General features: G+C 43.8%; 1 protein-coding gene across 2 annotated transcripts in view; it reads right to left on the reverse strand.

Annotated features, from left to right (window-relative positions):
* Nucleotides 1-1,477: 1,477 nt before the first annotated feature.
* The window catches only part of MED23 (mediator complex subunit 23), a 55,663-nt gene continuing 38,584 nt past the window's right edge, over nt 1,478-18,556 (reverse strand). For both annotated transcript variants that reach the window (XM_074948442.1, XM_074948441.1), the window contains 8 exons: nt 17,596-17,812; nt 16,670-16,906; nt 15,266-15,431; nt 14,141-14,213; nt 12,576-12,790; nt 10,983-11,103; nt 4,866-4,997; nt 1,478-3,850 (listed from right to left, as the gene is read on the reverse strand). In XM_074948442.1, coding sequence (XP_074804543.1) covers nt 3,692-3,850; nt 4,866-4,997; nt 10,983-11,103; nt 12,576-12,790; nt 14,141-14,213; nt 15,266-15,431; nt 16,670-16,906; nt 17,596-17,812 — 1,320 coding nt within the window. In that variant the 3' untranslated portion in view covers nt 1,478-3,691. The remainder of the gene's footprint in view (nt 3,851-4,865; nt 4,998-10,982; nt 11,104-12,575; nt 12,791-14,140; nt 14,214-15,265; nt 15,432-16,669; nt 16,907-17,595; nt 17,813-18,556) is intronic.

Genomic DNA, 18,556 nt, shown 5'->3' on the forward strand with positions numbered 1-18,556 from the left:
GTTTCGCGACTTCGTGAGGCCATGAACAAGGTGTATATATGAAAAGGTGTGGGGAGAAGTGCAGCCAGAACCTCTCCAGGAGGTCCTGGAGGAGCCGGAATAGGGGCTGCAACCTAGCACGTTCTAGATAGACATGCGCCAGGGTCACCCTCACACAGCAAAAGGGGCAGGCGTCGGGGATGGGGGTGAACTGCGCCAGGTACACGCCCGTGCTCACGGCTCTATTGAGGAGCCACCAACCAACATCCCGGGCAGGCCATGAGAATAGGGTGCAATATAGACTGATCCACTGGGGTTCCTCACCCTCTACAGGTGGTAGAAGGTCCTGCCACTTGGTATCGTGGCGGGCACGACGGTGAAGAAGTGAAATGTGTGGAGAATGAACGTGTAGAGTTGTTCCCTTGGTGTGGTTCTAAAGGTGTCTGGGGTGGGCAGCTGGCTGGCCCTGCAGGGCCCGGGGCCATGTGCCGAGGTCCAGGGTAGCCAGTCAGCCCCGTGGGGTCCAGGGCGGGCAGTTGGGTGGCCCGGGCAGCGAGGGACAGGGTCAGGGCTGCCGCTGCCCTGCCAACTGGCCCCTGTGGCCCACAATGTGTAATCAGTTGAGAACCACTGGTCTAGAGCGACAACCTCAGAAGCCTGCTAATGAGCTTTGCACACACATCAAAAGGAGACTATATCCCAACACGTTTATGTATTTAAAAAATACTTAAACCCATTGGATAGTAATTCTACCACCTAGCTAAAGACAGAATGACTCAGGAGACTGTTAATGGGACAGAGAGCCTTTCAGCTTTAGGTCACAGGTTCAAACCCAGGCTGGTAGTGGCCAAACATTATCTTTTGATGGCCTCAGCCCAATTTCACATTTTGTCATCTCTGCATAGGCCAGGAACTGAAGGAGCTTAGACACTGAGCTACTGAACCCATTTATATACACAGGTAGACCCTAGATGGATGGAGAGGCCTAATTTACATTGTTGCAGCTTGCTTAGTGAAGAAACAAAAGATTTCAGGCTCCAATTTTAAAAGGTGAGAAAAACCTCACAGGTTTTCGGGTTACCAATAGCTCTAAACATTTGCTCCTAAAGGCAGGAGGCCAAATTCTCTGTTACTCTCCACGCAAGACCAATGACCGTAAACAGATGCTACAAAGAACTGCAGATGTACATTCTAGCCCCAGGCCAATCCCAAGAATTATTTCTACATAGTATAGGACTATTCTGTCATGTGCATGCACAGAGTAGTTGCTATTGTTTGATCAGAGGGCACGCACACACCAATAATCAAGCTTGATACTTATACAGCATTTTTCATTCATACATTTTAAACGTGTTTAGAAAGGTGAGCAAGTATAACCTCAGTTTTACAGAGAAGTGAATTGAAATACAGAGAGGTGAGTGATTTGACCAAAGTGATATAGCAGACCTGGGAACAGACCTCAGCCCTTCTGTGTCCCAACCCTATCAACTGACCCTTTGGCTCTGCCCCAAAATAACCTTTGGAGAGGCTTCTGGAGAAGCAGACTAAACTTCCAAGATGTGTACTGGATTTCTGGAGGGCACCTAGGTGCAGTGTGTTATCAAATCCAGTCTGGGAGACACAAGAATCATTTAACTCAACTTTGGAATGGAGCAAGACGGCTTTTTAAACGACATGCAGAAGTCCTACTCTACCTGTCCTAAACTGCTGTGAAGTTGCATACCTTATGCAAACTGTAAGATGAATATAGGTAAGGCAGTTCATAATTATTCACACTGGACCACTTGTTAGAATCCCAGGGGGTATGTATGATTTAAAAGATAGCATCTTGACAACACAGTGCCTTCTAACACTATACTAGGTGTAGACTATGCAGACTGATATGAAGAATTCTTTCTACTGAATCAACGCTATTTTTTATAGCACCAGGGCTTTTAGCAGGAGGTGCTGATGAGGCCTAACCTTACTAAACGTGTGAGTTCTGTTGAGATCATCGTCTGAGATGGTATTGTTGTAGAACTGAAGATTGAGGACACAGAGACTTTGATGTTCTAATCAACCCCTATTTTTAAACTGAAGAGCATGGCAAATAAACAATAAGACATAAAATGGCAAATGGTATTACCATAAACTTCAAGGGGCTTTTTAATTAAAAAAAAGTCTTTAAAAATGTCAAATACGATCAATATTTTACAAATCTTAATTGAGACTATTTTCACTTTTGTTATTGAGTCATACCTAGTAAACAACTGACAGTACACATACACAAATAAAATTTGAAGAATTAAAGTAGTGGATTATACAAACCTAAAATAAAGCTTAGATGTGATAAAAATCCAACCATGACTGACTAATAAAAATTACACCATTTCCCAACTAGGGGAGAAAAAAAATAAAAATCAACCAGCAACTCTTAATCGAATACACAGATTTTAAACATGGTTCCATTTCCGATGGTCTTTGGCTAATAATCTAGCAGCCTGTTAGTTCATGCTAGATCAAAGCCACTGCTCATCTATTTACTTTAATGAAGACATCAGTAAATTCCCTACTTTACAAGAGTCATCCACAGTCTTTAAAGAGACTGAGGCCAGGTCTACATTACAAATTTACATTGGTGTAACTACATTGCTCAACGGTGTGAAAAATCCACCCCCCTGAGCAAAGTAGTCGTATACCAACCTAACCTGCAGCGTATACAGCACTGTCAACGGGGGGGTGGGGGAGGCTTCTCCTGTCGACATAACTACCACCTCTCATGGAGGTGGATTCTACGCCGACAGAAGATGCTCTCCTGCAGCTGCGCCCCTGCAGTGCTGTAGGTGCAGACAAGCCCTAACTCCCCAATTGAAGAAAGCACTTAAACACACCCTTAACTTTAATCTGATATGCAAGTCCTGTTGACTTATGCCACTGGAACTTAAGCATGTAGTTAAGCACCCTCCCTGTGGGACTAAACTTGTTCATATGATCAAAAATCAAGAACATTAATCTACCCCCACTGCCCCACCTCTTCAGGAGCAGGAGGTCAAGTAAAAGGGATTTGTGCACGCAAGATCTGACTGTGCCGCCTCTACTCATGTCGGATGGTAACCTTATTACATGGGTAGTCCCACCGGCTTCAAAAAGGCAGTGCTCAAGATGAGGGAGTATATCAATATCTGTCCCCCAGTGATTAAGTAGACAGTACTGGTGAATTACAATTGAAGTGTCCATCTTTATGTTTAGTCCATGGATTAATATTCGATCCCAGGGTTTGAAGAGAGAATCTGGCTGACGTTTAGGTTCAACATTTTCATTTAAAAGAAAACTAGGTGTTTACATACCACCATGCTAGACACCTCTGAAAAAAGCTAATATAGACAGACAGAAATAAGGAAAACTAAGATGGCTTGAAGAGGGATATGGAGCTGCTTTACAAAATAGTCATCTTATCCTACATCCATAAATGCCACTGTTTGCAGCATACCTTTGATCAGTTCAACGCATACCTTATCTAGTCTCTGATACAAATAGACAGGAAGAATGGAGTGCAGATGATGCACAAACTGATTCACCACACAAATCAAAATGAAGCAGCAGGCTGGAGATAATTCTCTTCCCTTGTTACACAATGTCACCAAGTTCAGACCAAAGAGTGTTTCATCTGGATCAATAGAAAAGAGTCTTCACATAGACACCAGTATGAGGTCCTGTTCTGTTGTGTTACGGGCTAAGCAACATTAACAGGCACTTGGCTAGGCTGTGGTGCTGGAGACCCGCTGTTGATGGATTGCTGAGGAATAGCAGCTGGTTCCATTTTGCTGATATGTGTTATGAAACGTAGACGGAGTTTCAAAGACGGTCTTAAATTGCAAATAATTTTCTCTACCTATAAAACACGAAACAAAAAAAGACCCCTCAGGATACATCGACACTGCAGCTGGAAGCATGCTTCCCAGTGCAGGCAAACAGACATGCACAAGCTCTTCTCAGGCTAGTGCGCTAAACACAGCAATATAGGTGGGGGATAGCAAGGGCAGCGGCTCGGGCTAGCCACTAAAGTACATTCCCAGGGGAGCTGGTCAGGTTTGTGCTCAGGCAACTCACTTGAGCAGCAACTTGTGCTACCTTGGCTACACTAGTAGCGCATCCATCGTCCCACACTGGGAAGTATGTTCCCAGCTGTCATTTAGACGTACCCACAAACGTGGACAAAGCATTATCAAAACACAAAGTAATTTGACACATTTTTAATGCAAGAGAGGAATGAACCCTAGAACAATACGGCAAGACAGATTTATCGTAAGTGCTACCTAAATGAATCCCTGAATCTCATCAGTTCTCATCCCAAAACCTCCCTGGTCTAGGACTCAACCAAAGCCGTGAAAATGCATTCAGGAAACATAACACTTATCTGGACTTTACACTTTGTTACAAAATAGGAACCTGCATCAGGTTTCAGTAAAAGATTAATTAAAGTTCAAGAATCCTTTTCGTGAACATGGGATGATTTATGCTTTTGCAACAAAACCAGATGGAATTTGGTTATTTAATTTGAACCCAAAGTTCAAAGTAAAACTCAGAAGGTGTGGACTGAAACAGCACAAAAATCTAAACATAAATGCTTATGACGTTTATATAGCAGCACTCCTATTGCCATCTCATAAAGAAAATCAATCTCTAGTCACAATTTCCCTGTGGTCTGAAATTTGTCTCAAAATCTGACCTACAGCTTTTAACGATGAAAAACTGTACCAGTAATTGATTGGGAATGGACAGACTGATCAACTGTGAAGGGATTTGTGATCCTTTTACATTTAAGATCATACACAAAAAGATCCTGGTACAAATTGTTATATTAAATGTAACCTTGCTTTTAGCTTCAAGGTATATTGTTAACTTACTTGATCTTTCACGCTGTCCCCAGTAAACATGTACTTCATATGATACAAGAAATCACATATGGGATCCATGTAGTTCAGATGTGTACTGCATTGGTCCACATCCAGAAGCATTTCATAAAACGCCACCCCAATCTGTTTTCATGAAATGAAAATAAAAAGTTTAAAACATTGCTGTCTGGATTTACATGCTATATTTTTAAGTTTATTCTTTTGTGAAGGAGAAACACATTTATTATGTGCATCTTCTACTTATCTGAACTTCCTGGTAAACATCTGGCTTCTTGTGAAAGAAGACCAACAACTCTAAGGTTATGTCTACACTATGACCCAGCAGTGTGATTCCCCTGCTCATGTACATATGCTCACGCAGGCGCTCATTGAGCTAGCACGAGTACCCCCAGCAGCGTGGCCATGGCAGTACAGGCAGCGGCAGCAGAGGCGCGGTTGTGCCCAATACATACCAACCAGTTTCAGGTGGGTTTGTATGAGGCCCGGCTCAGCTGTGCCTACGCTGCCCTACCTGCGGTACCCCAGCTGCATGGCTATTTGTGCTCGTACTAGTTTGATGAGAGCTAGCATGAGTATGTGTACATGAGCAAGGGAATCACCTCCTAGCTCATAGCATACATGTAGCCTAACTAGCCCCACGGTGCCTCACTTTGGAAATTACAATAGTTTAATAACCGTCCTAAAAATCTGAATTATGGTAGTTTTATACCCAATGCTTTTAATCAGATTTTTACTATGTCCAGAGTCAGCAAACTATTCCTCTTCAGCAAAGTACTAAGCACAAACTTAAGTCTCATTGACTGAAACAGACTTTAAGCGTGTGCTCATGTGATTTGCTGGAGGAGAGTGAATTTTATGGAGAGTAACGAGGTGGTCAGTGGACTAAAGTGACTAAGAAATTTTAAGCTTTTTCCCTTTACTTTTCTAGAAGAGCATTATACTCTTGCTCTGCATGTGGAATACAGATATAAAAAAAATCTATTATCTTCCTGAGGGAAGAAAGAAGCCACTGGAGGCAATATTTAGTGTCTGTTTACAGTATACAGCACTCAGAAGCGTGCTAGGCACTTTACAGAAATGTATAAAAAGATGCTCCCTCCTGCCCTGAATAGTTTATTTTTCATCTTTTTTATTCTTCAATCTTTTTGCCGTAGGATTTAGAAAATTAGTGTATGATGGAAGCGTATGATGGAATTTGTTGCAGTGTTGTCTTTCTGTTGTGATATGTGTTATTATTTAAAGAAGGGTTAAGGGATGCCTGAAGCACAGACTATGCATTTTTTGTGGTTTTGTAAGTCTAAAGAAATAAAATTAAACCCAAGAGTCAGCATAAGGTAATAGGTGACAGTGACAAAGAAACGGGAGAAATAAGGAGCAAGGTTATAAATATACAATAACAAGGTTACATGATTACTTAGCTACATTATATATACATCTATTCCATCATATGTTCACACATTACATCCAAAAACATTAAAAGAATATTAAAGTTGCATAGTCAAGAACTCCTAAATGTCATGTCAAGATAGGAAATTTGCCCCCCTTGCGGGTATGTAGCCCTAATGTTCTTTTAACATAAGAAATTACATTAAAAAAAACCCCTCCGTCTTTTAAAAAAGACAACTGAAAAACAAAACAAAAAAACCCCAGAAGTTGCCTTCTGTGGAGTCATACTGACCCGCAACTTAGATCATCAGCAGGGTTTTGATCTTAAGATCCACAGCACAGACCTCTACCAGTTGAGATAACAGAGTAACTGGTAGCCATAGTCAGTTGCTAGCCTCTATGTAGACCAACCACTGGAGCAGAGGTGGGCAAACTACGTCCCGCGGAACCGTCCTGCCTGGCCCCTGCGCTCCCGGCCCGGGAGGCTAGTCCCCGGCCCCTCCCCTGCTGTCTCCCCTCCCCCACAGCCTCAGCTCGCTGTTCCGCCAGCACTATGGTGTGCCGCTCCTGTCGGGCAGCGCGGGCGGTGGGGCTGCGAGCTCCTGCATGAGCTCCTGCTGCTCTGAGCAGCATGGTAAGGGGGCGGAAAGAGTGAGGGTTTGATAAGGGGCAGAGGGTACCGTGGGCAGTCAGGGGACAGGGAGCAGGGTGAGTTGGATAGGCGTAGGAGTCCCGGGAGGACTGTCAGGGGGTGAGGGCGTGGATAGGGGGCGGGGCAGTCAGGGGACAGGGAGCGGGGATGGGGGGGTTGGATGCGGGGTGGGGTCCCGGGTGGGTGGTTAGGGGCGGGGTCCCAGGAGGAGGCGGTCAGGGGACAAGGAGAAGGGGGGTTGGATGGGTCGGAGGTTCTGAGGGGGAGGGGGTGGATAGAGGGCAGGGGCCAGGCTGTTTGGGGAGGCACACCCTTCCCTACCCGGCCCTCCATACAGTTTCGCAACGCCGGTGTGGCCCTCGGGCCAAAAAGTTTGTCCACCCCTGCAGTAGAGGGAGATAACATACATACTATTTCCTGACAACAGAGGAAAGTAAAGACTCAGGATTCCTGAGTTAATTCCAAATTCTGGAGAGGAGTATTCTCTAGTAGTTAAAGACCTCTCTCCCCTGTGCCCCCAGGCTGTTTGGCCCACCTCTGTTCCTATACATTCCCCGGTTTGTGTCTGTATACTCCCCCCTCTCTCTTTTCTTCTCCTTCCCCATTGCTGCTATTCACCCCACCACCTCCTGTCACCAACCCCTGGCTCCTACCCCCTTCTGCTGTCCTCCCATCCTCTGGGTCCTGCAATTCCTTCTCTCTCTGCCCTACCCCTCCTGCAATCCAGTCAGGATAGATCTTCCTCATCCTCCATGCTGCTGGGGTACCACCAAGGGGAGCACTGACAGTCTTCAGAGAATTTAGCTGTTACACGCTAATAAGTCTCTACTTGGCATGTCAAAGCTAGAACTTTACAGGGGCTTATAACTTGGCCAAATTTGGGGAAATTTCACATGGATGGCAAGATGCATCCATGACACTTAGGTGACTCCCCTGCCAAATTTCAAGCATTTACTCCAAAACATGTAAGTAATGAAACAATTGCAAGATTTATACATTTTTTTAAAAAATCATGGGTACATCCTCAGAAACAGTTGAAGCATTTTAATGAAAACTTTACAAAAATATTCAACCTGAGGCAGATACCCAGCATCAAAAATTTTAACTTGAATGGCTGAAGTTTGGCAAAGTTGTACGCACTTGAAAAAGGGTCTTATAATTAGGTCCCTACAAAATTCATGGCCACAAAAAACGCATCATGGACCGTGAAATCTGGTCTCCCTCTGGGAAATCTGGTCTTTTGTGTGCTTTTAACCTCTACTATACAGATTTCACAGGGGAGATCAGCGTTTTTCAAATTGGGGGTCCTAACCCAAAAGGGAGTTAAGGGGGGTCACAAGGTTATTTTAGGGGGGTCATGGTATTGCCACCCTTACTTCTGCGCTGCCTTCAGAGCTGGGCGGCTGCAGAGTGGCGGCCGTTTGCCAGACACCCAGCTCTGAAGGCAGCGCTCCACCGATGCAGCACAGAGCTAAGGGTGGCAATACCATACCATGCCACCCTTACTTCTGCGCTTCTGCCTTCAGAGCTGGGCTTCTGGAGAGTGGTGGCTGCTGATTGAGGACCCAGCTCTGCAGGCAGCAGCCTAGAGGTAAGGGTGGCAACACCATAACATGCCATCCTTCCTTTTGTGCTGCTACTGGCGGTGGATCTGCCATCAGAGCTGGGCTCCCAGCCAGCAGCCACCGCTCTCCAGGTGCCCAGCTCTGAAGGCAGTGCCCCGCCAGCACCAGCGCAGAAGTAAGGGTAGCAGAACCACAATCCCCGCTACAATAACTCTGCGACCCCCCCCAACAACTCCTTTTTGGGTCAGGACTCCTACAATTCCAACATTGTGAAATTTCAGATTGAAATAGCTGAAATCATGAAATTTACGATTTTAAAAATCCTATGACCGTGAAATTGATCAAAATGGACCATGAATTTGGCAGGGCCTTACTTATAATGGAGAGCTTTGGGCAACCTTAACTAAAGGCTTAACTAGCGCAACCAGTCCTGTCTATAATTTATTATGCATACACAGCAAGAGTGATAAAATGTGTGTATATATTTGACCCTGATGTTTAATTTCTTTAAATGCTAAGTTCATTCTATACTAAAAAGTAAGACATTTTCAATAAACTGGTGGGTTAGCTCCCTTCAAGTAGCGAGCGCCATCGAAGCACAGGGTTCTGTTCACACAGAGCTCACTGCAGGCATAGGCGCCAACTCCGTCAGTGCTCCGGGGCTGGAGCACCCATGGAAAAGAAATAGGGGGTGCTCAGCACCACCGGGATGACCAGCTGTTGGCAGCCAGGGATCAACGGTTTTGCGGGCGCCTCAGCAGATGAGCTGTTTCCTATGGGCAGCCTGCGCGCAGCTGCGATCAGCTGTTTGGCGGGCAGGCTCAGATCAGCTGTTTCCCACCTCCCTGCTCTGGCAGTGGCTGAGTGAGTCTCACAAAAGAAAAAAAGCCTAAGGGTTAGGCGTGGGCGGGAGTGCTGGGCTATCAGCAGCAACACAGCCAGCCCCTGCTCACCTAGGGCCGGCCCACACCTCTTGGGCTGATGGCCACATGTATGGCTGCTCCCTGCCAGACAGGCTTGACTCTGGCCACAGCAGGCATCAAGTGACCCAAGGGAGCCCAGCTAGGCTAGGGCTGGGTGCAGTGGTGGATTAGGGAGAGGAGAAGCCCTGGACCCCATCAGGAGCTGCACTCCGGGGGGAGAAGGTCTGGACCCCGGCAAGAGCCGTGCTGGGGGGCAGGCAGGGAGGAGAGGAAAAGCCCCGGACCCCGCCAGGAGTTGTGGGGGGAAGGGAGGGGAGGAGAAGCCCTGGACCCTGGCAGAAGATGTGAGGCGGAAGTCCCCGGTTCGGGAGCCCCAGCCACCCTAATGGCAGAAGCTGCAGGGCTGAAGCCCCGACCCCACTCTGTGCGGAGCTGGCCTGAGCCTCTCTCTCTCCCGTCCCCCCTGCGGAGCTGGCTCTCACTCTCCGGCTGTGGAGAAATTCAGCCCAAATCTACCCACACTGGTATCTCTATTTCCCCCATCATCACACAGCCATGAATGAATTTAGCCTAGGAGGTTGGGTCAGCATTAGCCCCATTTGGCAGGTGGGATCTAGGGCACACAGAGGTGAAGTGACTTTCCCAAGGCTAATCAGGGAGTCTGTGACAGAGCAGAGAATCAAACCCAGAACACCTGAGCCCGAGGCCTGTGCATTTACCACTACGCAATCTTCCCACCCAAGGAGGGGGGTGGGAGCAGGCACTAGACAGCCGCCAGGAGGTGGGGAGCGGAGAGAGATGGGAAAAAGGACATGGGTGGGAAGCAAGAAGGGGGAAACATCAGGAAGGAGAGCAAGGACTTAGAGAAGAAACAAGAGAAAGGGAAAGGGGCAGGGAGAGGGAAAGGAAGGGAGAGGAGAAAGGGGCAGGGAGAGGGGAAAGACTCTCCACTACTTGTCCCTCCCATCCACCTTCTTCCCACAGCCATCAGTGGCCTCAGCTCCCAGACAGGCCCTAAGCAGGTGTGAAGCCCAGAGTGAACATAATGTCTTTAAACTGGGATGTTAGTGAAGACAGCTTGTAGCTGAGTGTAATGACTTTAATATACTGTAATTCATGATAATGTCATGATATATTACTATTTTAATAATGATTACATTAAGATGCCAATGATAGACACACGTTCAATTACAGAATATGAAAGAAATGTATAAATATGCTGAAAATTGCCAGTTTTGGGGGGAGGCTGACCCCCCCCCCCAAACACACACACCTCGCCTTCACGGGTGTGTGTGGGAGGGAGGGAGCAGAAAGGAGTGAGCAGTGGGCAGGAGATGCTCAGGGGAGAGGACCTAAGGGGAGGGGGAAGAGCGAGGACAGGAAGAGGTGGAGTGGGGCAGAGTGAGGGCGGGGCCTTGGCGTAGGGGGCGGAGCCAGGATGGGGCACCCACTGGCAAAACCAAAAGTCAGCACCTATGATTGCAGGACTGGGGCTTTAATTTCAAAGATTTTCCCCTGCTTTTGAGTTTCAAAGACCAGACTGAATTAGACTATAAAAGCCAGGACAAGAGCTATATTTTACCTCTATCATACACCGTGTCCTCTCTTGCTGAAACCGCTGTAGAAAAGGACCAACAAGGTGGTAAACGTAAAGTAACTGAAATTCTGTCTTCACTATGGGTATCAAGACTTCAGTGAGGAATCTGCAGTATTTCAAAGAGGACACATCACTGTTTTGTACTGTTTATCTTATGTTAAAGTATTTCAAAGAGGACACATGCACTGTTTATCTTATGTTAAAGTAGTCATGCCACCAAAATCAACACCATTTTTCAACATTCAGTATTATCGTCACTCATTAGGCTCAGACATTTATGACTGCATTTGGGGTTTTCTTGCTCTACCTCAGACTGGTTGGGAGTGACAGCATTTTGCTACAGTGGAAATACAGTCAAAGTGTTTCATCCTCCCCTAAAACCCAAACTTGAGTGTTCATGTTAAAAATGATTGAACACTTGCTGAATAACACTCATAGAACCATACTCAGTCTGTCAGCAAAAGTAGCCGTAGGGATCATGACTGAGCTATGAATGATTCACACAGTCCCAAGGACTAGAAGCTGCATAGGCTCACCCAAGATCAGCCTGGAGAATGAAAAGGAGAGTCAAATGCAGGCCTCTTGGGTCATGACACTGGAACTAAGTCTCTGAATAGGGTCACCTAATTGTCATGAGTACTTCATGCCATCTCCCACTTATGTAGACAATGATAAATCCAGGTGAACTGAAAAACTAAAATGGAAGCTGAGTTAAAGCCCCCATACGTGCTCTGAACGCTCCCATTAATAAGGCAGTATGGAAATACATTTTAACTAAATTTTTAATAAACTGCAAGTTTTGAAATGCTACAGCTTCCTGGCTTGCTAAGGACATCTCCTAGTGTATCACTGCAATGTCTATTAATTTACAAAGCACTTCCCCCACTGGCAACAAATGTTACATACAAAGACTGAAGACAAAATTACACAGAGTTGATCATAATGGATGGCATTAAGCAAGTGTATTGCCACTGCCAGTATAAGCTGCAGCCAAACTGTAATGAGTAAGAAAAAACTAAACACAAGCTCAATGAGATATAATATGCTTTACATGAGGGATCGGCAATCTTTGGCGCACTGCCCACCAGGGTAAGCCCGCTGGCAGGCCGGGCTGGTTTCCAATGGGGGCTGTGGGCAGCAGTGGTCAGCACATCCCTCAGCCCACGCTGCTTCCCGCAGCCCCCATTGGCCTGGAGCGGTGAACCATGGCCAGTGGGAGCAGAGATCGGCTGAACCTGCAGATGCAGCAGGTAAACAAACCTCACCCTGGTAGGCCGCGGGCCAAACGTTGCCGATCCCTGCTTTATCATACCCTGAGGTTACCACACTGGTGGAGAGCCCAAAGATATAGATAAGAGAGACAAGAACCAGCTTAAAAACCAAAAAAACCCTACCATCACCCATGTTTTAGAGGATTTTTAATTACTTGTTCTGATTTGCTTTCTCTCTCCGCCACATACCTCCTTGTGTACATATTTGACATATTGTTTTCCTGTACACAGTACGGAAGGGGTGTCAAACGTGTACTTTAAACTACCAGTTAAATTTTAAAAATCAGTTAAATTTCATTATACATACTTTGGAATGAGGGAAAGTTGGCCAATGCTAGAATGGTGCCACACGGCATGTGCCAATGCTAAAGTGTAGCTACAACTCATCTCAGAGTAAGACTGATGGCAAGCTGTGAAGTCAAAGAGCTGGAATGGGTAACCAACCCACTCTGTCTCTGAAGTCAAGCTAGGACTGTTGATAACACTGACAATTCGATCATGGAGGACAATCCAGTATGGCTCCTGGCAAAACAAAAAACCCGAAATGATTTTTATTCTTTTAATTTTTAGAAGAAAAGGTAATACTTTCTCCCCCACCTCCCGCAGACTACTGTAAAATATTAAAAATATTTATTTAACATTCTTAATTTACACAAATACTTTACCTACCCATTTCCTGACAAATATCTGAATATCTAAATAAGACAAGATATCACCAGTCTAGGAGAGAGGGAGCATTGGGATTGTTAATGAAAAGAAGGGTGGAGGGACTGTTTGAAAATATGGAATTTAAAGAGTGATCTGAAGCAGAAAAGAGTGGCAGTTGGTGGAAGGGGATCGGGGAACTGTTCCAGGCATAGGAACAACACAAGACACAAGCTAAGAACATAAGAACGGCCATACTGGATCAGACCAATTGTCCATCTTGCCCAGTATCCTGTCTTCCAACAGTGGCCAATGCCAGGTACTTCAGAGGGAATGAACAGAACAGGAAATCATCAAGTGATCCATCCCCTGTTGTCCATTACCAGCTTCTGGCAAACAGAGGCTAGGGACAAGGATGGGAAAAGAATACAAAGGGAGATGTTAAGGTAGGAGACTGTAGGGAGCAAAGGAAGCAGAGATGCAGGAACTTGTAGATGAAGATGAGAAGCTTACATTTTTTTACAGTGAGAAATAGGAAGACAATAGAGGGTTTCAAAGGGATGCATGATGTAACTGTGGAGGGTGTGAAAATAACTTTGGTAGATCAAGTGGAAAGTGGAGCAGAAAACGGGTGAAAAAAGGAAATTAAATCAAAAATATTCATCCAGTGTTGAAGCTGAGTCATCAAACACTAAAACTCAGCATCTTCAAAAGGTGAAAATGTCTACTAAAACATTTTAAACTCAATTATACATATTTTCTATTCTTGTTTCCCTTGTTAAATTTTACACTTCCTTTCTATAATGTACTCCTCTTGCATTATGCTCAGTAAAGCTATACGGGATGTGCAGAGTTACTGTTCCATCAGACTTCTTATCTTAGAGAATTTTCTGACTTCATTCTCAAGCTTAAACACTGCACAAGAAATTTTTTGTAGTTAAAGTATAGCAACTTTATTTTCCTACAAGGTACCGAGGAAACAAGATTGTGAAAAATCCAGTTTTCGTGCTCCCTCTTCCCCCAATCCCACAGTGGGTTTGGTCAGATAATGAAGGACAAAGCACAGGTGTTTCATAAGCTTTCCAGTGGCTTTTGGAACTACTCCAGGAGCATCAGAAAGAAATTAGTTGCACTAATCCCTCACAGAAATTACCACCCACATCAGCTTTTACGGAAGAATGCATTCTCTTCTCTGTTCAGAAAATTTTAAAATACATACAGACTCACTGGTAAGGCTGTGATAATCAGTCCAATAGCATTCATCCAAGCTGTGATATTCTCCCTTGGCACCAGAGGCTGACTACAAATAGGGAGAGAAAAAACACAAAACAAACCTCTGAAGTTATACATAATTTCTCATGACTTTTACTGTATTTATGATGACTGAAATATATTCCTAGAGAACTTATAGCTATTTTCTCTTAAGAAAAAGCTATATATACAAATGCATGACTGGTTAGTTGAGTACCACATTGACACTGCATAGAAAACTTTTAAAACAATTTTGTTCCTGTAGCATGTTTTCTTTTAAGGTATTTTCATTAGAGGCATTTGTATGAATAAAGTCTTCACAGTGATATCGGTTCCTTTGATGACTCATTTCCCCATGGTCCCAAAGCCTGCATCAGGGCGACCTTCCTTGGCTGAGTAAGGTGGGAAAGGAATCCTTTCTTTCAACCCATCATTACCACTTAGAGATGGCCATCTGAATCACTAATTAAATGCAAGGTGGTTCATCCCTTTACAACTCTTTCAGTTCCTGCTGGCCCAAAAAGCAAGTCACTGAGTCTAGGAATCAAGTCCAAATGTGTCATGTGGCAACACGGAATGAGTTCTGTAAAATGCAGTTCCAATATCACATGGCAACAATGAAAATTATAACAGATATTAAACGTGTATAAAAATATAAACTATGATGCACTTTTGGACCTCAAGGATCCTACCAATTTTTCTGCTTTCCTCCCTGCAGTCAAAGATCTTTTGTTGCAGCAACTGATGGCCCTCCCCCTCTGGACGAGGAGTGCTATACATGACTCCTTTTGTCTCCTGTTAACGCCTATAAACACACTGGACAAGTTGCTGACAAATGTACAGTACTTCCTCCATTTCTCCCACATGAAGCTGAGTCTCAGTCAACACCAGCACCGGGATCTAAGGTATTGTACAGGTATTCGCCACACGCATTTTTTGTTCCTGGCTCTTAGAACGGCATCCAACACCATACTACTCCTCGCCTCCCAAAGATATCAATATATAAAGCAATGTTTAAGAAAAGGAAGTTTCAGAACCAGTGAGCAATTTGTAACCACTGTACTGCTTTTTGCAGAGGGCAGTTCTGTAAGTCCAACGTACCTCTTTAACACAACATTGAGAAGTGCATTGCCCACATCCTTTCCTGGAACAGCCAAAGCCATGAGTTCAACACAGGTAACATGAAGAGCATGGGCAGCTGGGTTAGGAAACTCATTGAATCTCCAGTCGCAGTTTGGAAATGGACCAGGCGACTTGCCAGCCATAGGTAACAATGATTAAGGAAAACAACAAATTCCCACATGGGGACTGGTAAGAAGCAAACAGTGTAGTTCTGCATGTACACCATGTATTTATAACAAAATATATCTAATACACAAACAAAACAATAGAGTCCCACAAATTCCTGATAATATATATATGTGTGTGTGTATGTATTTTTTATAACACACACACACACACACGACAGTACTGAATGAAACTAATGGCCACAGTCAATCAAAGGCACATATTTAAGATGATAAGTCAGTTATTGGAAAGCATTTTAAAAATAAATATCTAGAGAAATTTCTGTATATATAGAAACACATACACACAATACAACAGATACTTTTCTGACAGGAAGATTCATTGTGTTTGGGCCATGTCAGAGTTCATTTACTCTAAACCTAAGATATTTTATTAGAAAAATGCTGAGAATTTTCTACACTATTAATAATCTGTTTTGAAGTATATTGTTAAATATAAACATACTACTCATATTAGAATTTTTCAGGTGGCAACATTGAAAAAAAATTGAAGTCTTGAATAGACAAAGAACAAACAACAGTGACTATCTGATTGCCACTGAAAATTAGAGGTATTCCAGAACACTACCACAAAGTGCTTTTTTCTACTTATAGAACAGTGGAATCACTGGCATCATTAGATGCTTAAAACTTATGTAAACTAGGAGTTTATATGCTTTTAGTTTCCCTTAATCAGAGAGAAGTCCAGCTCCCCTGTAGTTGGACATCTCAGCAAAGTAGAGGAAACGGTGGAGCTGTGGGAGGAGGATAACAAAGGTGCACAGAGAACTAGCAAACTTCCCAGCAGGTTGGCATTAGAGAAAAGGGGAAGAGGATGGCCAGGGAGAGTCAGGGCAGGTCTACATTATGGGGCTAAATCGACCTAAGTTATGCAACTCCAGCTACGTGAACAACATAGTTGGAGTCGAGTACCTTAGGTCGACTTATTGCGGTGTCTACACCACGCTGGGTCCTGTCGACTTTACCTTATGCTTCTCGTTCCGGTGGAGTACTGGAATCGACGGGAGAGCGATCGGTGATCGATTTAGCAGGTCTTCACTAGACCCGCTAAACTGACCGCCGGTGGATCGATCAGTAAGTGGAGACAAGCCCTCAGTCCTACAGTGTTTCAACTGTATGGAACATAACTAAACTCTGGTGAACTGAAACTACAATACTGATAATTTTCCTTTAGCACAAATCATTATAAAAAGGATATTGTCTACTAGTCTTCCAATCAGTTTGCAATAATAAGTGTCATCGGGGATCCACGGATTATCTTCTCGTACATTCATAGCAGACTTGATGTAAGTGTCACTTAGACACCAGCCTTGTGGTCGATTATCTTTGAGAGAACCAATGATGGCATGGACAAGCTTCCGCTTGAGGTTTGTGCGTTCTCTGAGATGCCTCTCGTAGTAATGAAGAGTATTGTATAGGTATGTCACTGGACGGTCTACCAACAAAAAACCCCCAGAAACACAGTAGCATCGCACTTAATTTTATATTGGTAATAGTAAGCTTATGCAAAATTAAGGGTGATGTAAAAACAGATACACCAAGTAGAAATGCCTCATGTTTTTATTGTTACTGTACCACTATGTTAAATGAAACTGGACAAAAAGTTTATCTGAAAGGGGGTCAAAACCAATATTTCTATGTTTGTGATATTGCTTAAAACATTATTTACAAATAGCTAAATACACAGCATTAGAGAGCATCTCATGGGGAGACCTTGACAAGAAACAAGGAGTAGAAAGAACAAGACTGACACTGTTGTGCCATTATCACAACATGGTTTGCGTCATACTCAACATCAATCATATTAAAACCAAGTTAAAAAACTGTGTTTGAACCCTGCTGAGAAGGAAGAGGGTGGATAGAGTGGGTAGCATTGAACAAGATTTTTGCTAACAAGGTTTACTGTATCAAAGTCCATACAACACTGAAACAGCTAAATCAGTGTTCAAAAAGAGTCAGCCATTATGGTTCTGCTAGTAAACCAAGCTTCTCTTCAGAACAGACAGTTAGCTAATAAGGTTTGGTTTCCCATCATGGACAGGACTTTACTGATATGCACCATGACAAAGAATCTGTAGTGACCGTATCGCAAGTATAAAGAGCTAATGGGCTTGAAGAGCTTACCATGGAATTTGTATAAGCCTCCTAGATGATCCAGTAGAGTCTCCAGTGATTTGGACACTGGAAGCAATTCCAGAAATCTGTGGATTACAATATCAAATACTGGCAGGAAGCGGAGGCACACATTTCCAAAGTAGATGGGTAGGTACTGGGGTTGGATCTGAACAGGAGGATTGACTTGTTCTGCCAACCCTTCAAAATACAGCTTTTCAGGATATTTCTGTGGAAATCAAACACAGATTTTTTAAAAAAATATATTGAAAACATTACTGACTACTTGCAGTACTTTAAAAATGTACTGAAGCTACATTGTACTCTATTCTGTAGACACTCCAAACAATTTGGAATTATACATATACACATACATGCAAAGAGAAGATATGAACACAGTAACTAAATATAATTGGACAAAATATAATAAACTAATTTTTTCTTGAAAAAGTATTTAAAAAAAGAGAGATAGTTTCAGATTCACTAAAACTGATTCAGGGAGGTATAAAGTACTAAAAGGAAATTAATCCTGATAGCAGGCAGGCAATGATACCATCACTTATCCACCCTTCTTGTCAAAGACTCCAAGGAAGATCAAGAGAGAAATCAACTCTATTTTACATTACATGCTTCCCCTGGAGTCTGAGAACACTGGTCTGTCATATGTTGAATCAATACATTAAAAATAATTTGTATGTGATTTCTCCCTGGGGAAAGGAATGAGAAGGAACCACACGCATGACATATAAAGCGTAGCTGGATGGTGCTTATATACCATGTGACGGGGAACAGTTGAAGATTTATATAATATTCCAACTGTCATGCCCCGCCCTGCCCCAGCCAGCAGTTCCCACTTTTTGGGCAACACTAAAATCTGGAATGTTTCCCTTCCTGTGAGTGTTACATTCTATTTTCAATACTGTGGAAGCTTGCAGAAGACTAGTTAAAACTGCCCCTTAATGATTACTGGTTA

This window comes from Natator depressus, chromosome 3 (assembly GCF_965152275.1).
Source record: "Natator depressus isolate rNatDep1 chromosome 3, rNatDep2.hap1, whole genome shotgun sequence".
Lineage (NCBI taxonomy): Eukaryota > Metazoa > Chordata > Testudines > Cheloniidae > Natator > Natator depressus.